At 49.3% G+C, this 7,613-nt stretch overlaps 1 protein-coding gene and 1 non-coding gene across 2 annotated transcripts; one reads left to right on the top strand and one right to left on the bottom strand.

Moving 5' to 3' along the window:
* The first annotated feature begins 733 nt into the window (after positions 1-733).
* LOC126030128 (olfactory receptor 7C1-like) lies at positions 734-1,690 on the top strand. The gene has a single exon (XM_049788315.1). It carries the CDS (start codon positions 734-736, stop codon positions 1,688-1,690), a length of 957 nt encoding a protein of 318 aa, XP_049644272.1.
* Positions 1,691-4,214: 2,524 nt separating this feature from the next.
* LOC126031506 (small nucleolar RNA U3) lies at positions 4,215-4,425 on the bottom strand. Its single transcript, XR_007503354.1, has one exon. It is a non-coding gene; the product is annotated as a small nucleolar RNA U3 (small nucleolar RNA).
* Positions 4,426-7,613: the final 3,188 nt, after the last annotated feature.

Here is a 7,613-nt window from a genome sequence, read left to right as displayed (position 1 = left end):
CTGGCTCTACGCTCAGAAATCGCTCCTGGCAGGTTCAGGGGACCATATGGGATGTCAGAGATCGAACCCACCTCTATCCTGGGTCAGCCGTGTACAAGGCAAACGCCTCACCTCTGTGCTACCACTCTGGCCCCCAGCTCTTGCCTTTTAATGTCAATGCTCTGGGGCCTCAAAGTTCTCGGTTTTTACAGTTTTGTTTTTGTTTGGGGGCCACACTCAGCAGTGCTCGAGCTCAGGATGACTCCTGTTGGTGCTCTGAGACCCCTATGGGATGCCGGGGATCAAATCAGGGTCAGCCTTCCTCACTGTCCTATCACTCCAGCACTCTCCTGCCCATCCCCATAAAAATCCTTTAGACTGGGCCGGAGAGATAGCATGGAGGTAGGGCGTTTTGCCTTACATGCAGAAGGACGGTGGTTGGAATCCCAGCATCCCATATGGTCCCCCAAACCTGCCAGGAGTAATTTCTGAGTGTAGAGTCAGGAGGAACCCCTGAGCGCTGCCGGGTGTGACCCAAAAACCAGAAATAAAAATCCTTTAGACCCCAAGATGACAATCTCCAGGTTAGCAAAACAGCCACCCCCTAGGGAATTCATTGTCCTCTCCGCACCTCCCCAGGAAAACAACTCCCATTGTGCGAGCCGCTGGGAGTCACTAGTGGGCCTGTGCACACTGACCCCGGGGAAGTTGTTCCGGCCTCTTCTGCCTTCGCCTCTGTCCCCAGCAGCCCCACATGGAGCCCCAAAACCAGAGCCGAGCCCTGGGCTTTCTGCTCTCTGGCTTCTCTGGCTCCAGAGAGGTCCAGTTCCTGCTATTCGGGCTCTTCCTGACCCTGTACCTGGCCACGGTGCTGGGGAACTTGCTCATCATCCTTAGCATTGGCACTGACCGCCACCTGCACACCCCCATGTACTTCTTCCTCGCCCACCTGTCCTGGGCTGACATTGGCTTCGTCTCCACCACAGTCCTCAAGATGCTGAATAACATTCGGACTCAAAACCCGGCTATTTCCTACCGGGGCTGCCTCAGCCAGATTTTCTTCTTCATCGTCTTCGGCTGCCTGGACAACCTCCTCCTGACCGTCATGGCCTACGACCGCTGTGTGGCCATCTGCCACCCATTGCACTACACGGCCATCATGCACCCTCAGCTCTGTGGCCTATTGGTTTTGGGGTGCTGGGGCCTCAGCGTGCTGGCTTCGCTCCTGGAAACTCTACCCGTGTTGAGGCTGGCCTTCTGCACCCACAGGGACATCCACCACTTCTTCTGTGATCTCCCCCAGGTGCTGAAGCTGGCCTGTTCAGACTCGCTGCTCAACCATGTTGTGGTATATGCCACCACGGCCCTCCTGGGTGTGGTGCCCTTCAATGCCATCTTGGTCTCCTACTACCGGATTGTGTCGGCCATCCTGAGGATCTCATCGGCCGGGGCCAGATCCAAAGCCTTCTCTACCTGTGCTTCGCACCTCCTGGTGGTCTCTCTCTTCTACGGAACAGGCCTCGGGGTTTACCTGAGCTCGGCAGCCACTGTGTCATCCACCCTAAGTCTGGTGGCCTCAGTAATGTATACCATGGTCACACCTATGCTGAACCCCTTTATCTACAGCCTGAGGAACAAGGAGATGAGGGGGGCCCTGGGTAGGCTCTGGCATCTCTTGCTTCCTCCCCAGACAGGCACCAAGCTCTCATAAAGAACATGAGTGTGCAGAACGCTGAGGAGTGAGCCAGAGAGATTGTCCAGTGGTTAGAGTGCTTGCCTGACACGCAGACCTTGGAACTAGGTCTGAAAATGGACACAGGAAATATGATTCTCAATAGTGGCCCCAAGGGAGTTATAGGACAGTGGGGCGTGGGGGTGTTGGCCTTGCCCAGGTTCACTCTCCTCTGAGCACTGATTCCTAGGTGCAGAGCCAGGAAAAAGCTCTCGTGTATGGTCCAAAATTTATATACTTAAAATTAAAGTAAATAAGAAAGGCATGCTTTTAAAGGACACTCCCTGGGCCAGAGAGATAGCACAGTGGTAGGGAGTTTGTCTTGCACACGCTGACCCAGAAAAGACTCGGGTTCAATTTCTGGCATCCCATGTGGTACCTCAAGCCTGCCAGGAGTGATTTCTGAGTGCAGAGCCAGGAGCAACCCCTGAGCACCACCAGGTGTGGCCCAAAATCCAAAAAATAAAAATAAAATAAAATAAAATAAAATAATACTTCCTGATTGATCTGTGTAGCAGCCAATTGCCTGGTCTCATTTCTCACGGCAGAGTCGTATTCGCTTGTGTATATGTGCCACTATTTCCTTACCAGGTCCATCCAGCTGTCTCCAAGTTTGGAGGCTATTGTGAGTAATGCTGCAATGAAATTGGAAGTGAAAAATGCCTATTCTGAGTAATAGGGTTTGGGGACCTTGTGATAAATGCCTAGGAGTGAAATCGTTGGTTCGTGTAAAAGCAGCTATCTAATACTGCCTCTCAAATAGAAGGGGAAAGAGTGGAGGTTATCAAGACCAAACAGTTGTATGATCACTAAGTAGTAAGCTAGACACAGAGGGGACCACCTATACTAGCAGCCCGGGGGTTGAGGGTGGGGGATATGGGATGCGAGATGGGAATGGGGGTTGAGGGAGGACAACTTTGGTGATGGGAATTCCCCTGACACATTGTTAATATGTACCTAAAATATTACTGTGAAAGATATGTAAGCCACTTTGGTCAAAATAAAAATTATATCAAAAAAAAACAGATCACTGGAAAGGGGCATAGCCCCAGCCCTTGTGGGGTTTGTTGGTTTGGTTTTTGGGCCAGACTTGGCGGTGTTTAGGGCAACTCCTGGCTCTGTGCTCAGAGATCACTCCTTGGTGATCTCACTTGGTGGGGATGGCCCTATGGGGTTCTGGGGATCAAAGCTAGGTTGGCTGCATGCAAAACAAGCATCCTACCTGCTATACTATCTCTCTGGCCCCAAGAATGAGTTTTGGTTTTGTTTAGTTTTTTGGTTTGGGGGCCATACCAGTGGCACTCAGGGGTTACTCCTGGCTCTGTGCTCAGAAATCTCTCCTGTCAGGCTCGGGGTACCCTATGGGATGCAGGGGATCAAGCAGGAGTTCTTCTGGGGTTGGCTGCTTGCAAAGCAAACATCCTACTGCTGTGCTATCACTCCAGCCTGCCACTTTGCTTATTATTCTTTTTTTGTTGTTGTTGTTTTGTTTTGGGGCCACACTTGGCAGTGCTCAGGGGTGACTCCTGGCTGTCTGCTCAGAAATAGCTCCTGGCAGGCACGGGGGACCATATGGGACACCGGGATTCGAACCAACCACCTTTGGTCCTGGATCGGCTGCTTGCAAGGCAAACACGGCTGTGCTATCTCTCCGGGCCCAACTTTGCTTATTTTTCTATAGGTTTATCCCATCAGTAAAATGCTTTTAGCTGAATAAATCACTTCTCTCTTGAGGTTGGAGCCATAGGACAGTGCAAAGGGTTCTTGCGGAGGTTCACTTGGGTTCAATCTCTCGCACCCCATAGAGACTCCCTGAGCACTGCCAAGTGTGTCCCCAATAAGAAATTTTGGTTCTATGCTTTGTTCAAGAAGGGAAGAGTTGGTGGGGGGGGGGGTCAATAGCACAACAGTGGGGAGGGTTTGACCTTTTATTCATCTGACCCAGGTTTGATCCCCAGCATCCCATAAGTTCCCCAAAGCCTGCCAAGAAGGATTTCTGAGTGCAGAGCCAGAAGTAACCCCTGATCACTAATGGGTGTGACCCAAAAACAAAAACAAATAAAAAATAGTACACTGGGTAAGGCTGCCTTGCACATGACCTACCCAGGTTCGATCTCTATTGTCCCCTATGGTCTGCTGAGCCCTTCAAGAGTAATTGTTGAGGGGCCAGAGAGATATCACAGTGGTAGGGTGTTTGCCTTGCACAAAGCAGACCCAGCATGGATGGTAGTTCGATTCTCCGCATCCAATATGGTCCCCTGAGCCTGCCAGGAGCTATTTCTGAGTGCAGAGTCAGGAGGAACCCCTGAGTGCTACCAGGTGTGACTCAAAATAATTATTTTTTTGGTTTTTGGGTCACAACCGGCAGCACTGGCTCTATGCTCAGAAATCGCCCCTGGCAGGCACAGAGGACCATATGGGATGCTGGGATTCAAACCACCGTCCGTCCGCATGAAAGGCATGCTATCTCTCCAGTCCCTTTTTTTATTTTTTTATTTTTTTTACCACTCAGACTGCATCCTCTCCCTTTATCTTCTCAGAGAAAAAGGAGAACGATCATCAAAGGCAAGAGGCAGCCACAGAAGCGACACCTAGAGCTGGCTTCACGCTCAGGAGAGTAAGCTGGCTCCTCCTCGTGGCTTCGGGTGTTCTACACGATCAGAGAAACTTCTCTAGTCACATACTATAGAAATGATCCCTAAAAGTATAGTCTTATGACTCAAAATATTTAAAAAAAAAAAGTAACCCCTGAGCACTACTAGAACAATGAGAAAAATATTTAAACGGATAATTGAGGAGGATAAAGTTGAGAGACAACATGTGCTTTTCGCAAAGAGGTCCTGGGACTGATACCTGAAATCTCCTCATCTACAACATCACTGGAGAAGACCCTGAAATAAAAACACCCCAAAGAAGGCAAAAAAAAATGGAGAACTTAAAAATTTCTGCAGAGGGCCAGAGTGATAGCATAGCAGTAGGGTGTTTGTCTTCCATGCAGCCGACCCTGGATGGATCCGGCTTCGATCCCCGGCATCCCATATGGTTACTCATTTCTGCCAGGAGTGATTTCTGAGCACAGAGACAGGAGTAACCCCTGAGCACCACCGGGTATGGCCCAAAACAAACAAACAAACAAAAAAGAATAATTAAGGAGGCTAAAGTTGAGAGATGACACATGCTTTTTACAAGGAGGCCCTGGGATTGATCCCTGAAACCTCCCAGTCTACAACATCACCAGAGAAAACCCTGAAATAAAAACACCCCAAAGAAGACAAAAAAAAAAGAGAACTGAAAAATTTCTGCAGAGGGCCAGAGCAATAGCATAGCAGTAAGGCTTTTGCCTTGCAAGCAGCCACCCCAGAACTAAAGTCCAGACATCCCATATGGTCCCCTGTGCCTGTCAGGAGCGATTTCTGAGAGCAAAGTCAGGAATGACCCCAGAACACTACCAGGAGTGGCCCCCCAAAATTTAAAAAAATAAAGACCTAAGGAATATGATCAAAATGAGGGTTCTTTTTCTGTTTGCCTTTTAGTTTTTGGCAATACCCAGTGATGTTCAGCAGTTACCCACAGATCTGAACTCAGGAATCACTCCTGCAGGCTTGATGGACCATAAAAATGTTAGGGATTGAACCCAGAACAGCCACATGCAAGGCAAATGCCCCCCCCCACTATGCTATCGCTCAGCCCTAAGATGAGGGTTCTTAGCATGAGACATTTTTGAAAATTTGAGTTTTCAAATTTTCACCTTACAGATAAGGTTCTGTAAGATCAGAACTCTAGAAGATCACAGTGGTAGGGCATTTGCCTTTTACACAGCTGACCCAAGAAGGATGCAGGTTTGATCCCCGGTATCACATATGGTCCCCCGAACCAGGGGCGATTTCTGGGAGCAGAATCAGGAGGAATTCCTGATTATACCATTGGATATATCCTAAACACCAAAATATATTAAATAAATAAATAGAGGGCACAGCGGTAGGGTGTTTGCCTGGCATGCAGCCACAGACGGTGGTTTGAATCCCAGCATCCTATATGGGTCCACCGTGCCTGCCAGGAGCAATTTCTTTTTTTTTTTTTTTTTTTTTTTTTGGTTTTTGGGCCACACCCGGCGGTGCTCAGGGGTTACTCCTGGCTGTCTGCTCAGAAATAGCTCCTGGCAGGCACGGGGGACCATATGGGACACCGGGATTCAAACCAACCACCTTTGGTCCTGGATCGGCTGCTTGCAAGGCAAACGCCGCTGTGCTATCTCTCCGGGCCCCCAGGAGCGATTTCTAAGCAGAGAGCCAGGAGTAACCCCTGAGAGCTGCTGGGTGTGGCCCGAAAACCAAATAAATAAATAAATAATTTTAAAATCAGAGGAGGTGTTAAAGATATAGTTAGTGGGTCAGAGTAATAGCACAGCAGTAGGGCATTTGTCTTGCACATGGCCAACCCAGGACGGACCCGTTTGATCACTGGCATCCCATAGGGTCCTCACAGCCTGCCAGGAGCTATTTCTGAACACAGTTCTGGGAGTAACCCCGGAGTGCTGCCAGCTATGGCCCAAACACTGAGAGAGAGAGAGAGAGAGACAGAGACAGAGAGACAGAGAGACAGAGAGAGACAGAGAGAGACAGAGAGACAGAGACACAGAGAGAGACAGAGAGACAGAGACACAGAGAGACAGAGACAGAGAGAGAGAGTTCATCAGGGAGGACATTTGCCTTATATATGGCCAACCTGGGTTCTATCCCTGGTTCCACTTAGGGTTTCTCAAATATCACCAGGAATGAATCCTGAGCACAGAACCCAGGACCTGAGTATTGCTAAGGGTGACAGAAAAAAAAAAAAATCAGAGATGGGAGGCCAGAGTGGTAGCACAAGCTGTAAGGGGTCTGCTTTGCATATGCTAGCCCAGGAAGGACCTCAGTTAGATCCCCCAGAGTCCCATATGGTCCCCCAAGCCAGGAGCAATTTCTGAGTGCATAGCTAGAGTAACCCCTGAGCATCACCGGGTGTGGCCCGAAAACCAAAAATACAAAATCAGAGATAGAGGAAAACAAAAAGTGGGTAAGATGAAGAAAATGCTAAGATGGGGACAAAGCAATAGCACAGCAGTAGGGCACTTGGCCGATCTGAAACAGACATGGCCCCCTGATGCGGCCAGGAGTGATTTCTGAGTGCAGAACCAGGAGCACATCAGGTGTGGCCCCAAAACAAAAAATGATGAAAGAAAATTCTGAGATCATGGTGGAGGAAAGCGAACATGTGAGTCCCATATGGTCCCCCAGGCCAGGAACAATTTCTGAGCACATAGCCAGGAGTAACCCCTGAGCATCACCGGGTGTGGCCCAAAAACAGAAAAAAAGTGCTTGCACAAAATTCATACAGCATTATAAACTATAGTGTATGTCATTCTTAATAAAAGATAGTGAAAAATCAGGGTGCTAGAGAGAGAACACCAGGGTCAAGGCACTTGCCTTGCATACAGTCAACCTGGGCGGGATCTCCAGCCATTTATCAGGATTCACAGAGTTCCCACCAGGAGTGATCCATCAGCACAAAGCCTGGAGTAGCCCTGGAGCATCACTGGGTGGGGCTCAGGCTCCTCCCCATAAAAAATAGTTAAAACTTTCAACGATATTTTTGTTTGTTTGGGAGCCACAGCAAGCGATGTTCAGGGCTGACTCCTGGCCATGCTGGGGAGTTTGGGGGGGACTCCTATAGGATGCCTGGGACCGAGCCTGGGTCGGCCAAATTTGGATTGGCCACAAGGCAAGCGCCCTCCCCACTGTGCTATGGCTCCAGCCCTCCACAAATGTTTTGTGAACTTACTTTCTGTCAAAGTTAAACCTCTGGGGATGGCAGATTCATTAAGAAAAGTTTCCTTTCTGGCCCGTCCAGCGTCCACAGGGAA

The sequence above is a fragment of the Suncus etruscus genome, chromosome 15 (assembly GCF_024139225.1).
Source record: "Suncus etruscus isolate mSunEtr1 chromosome 15, mSunEtr1.pri.cur, whole genome shotgun sequence".
Lineage (NCBI taxonomy): Eukaryota > Metazoa > Chordata > Mammalia > Eulipotyphla > Soricidae > Suncus > Suncus etruscus.
This window is presented reverse-complemented; position numbering and strand designations above follow the sequence as displayed.

Excerpts from the sequence above, each read along its gene's own strand:
- LOC126030128 (XM_049788315.1), top strand. The coding sequence starts at position 734 with ATGGAGCCCCAAAACCAGAGCCGAGCCCTGGGCTTTCTGCTCTCTGGC.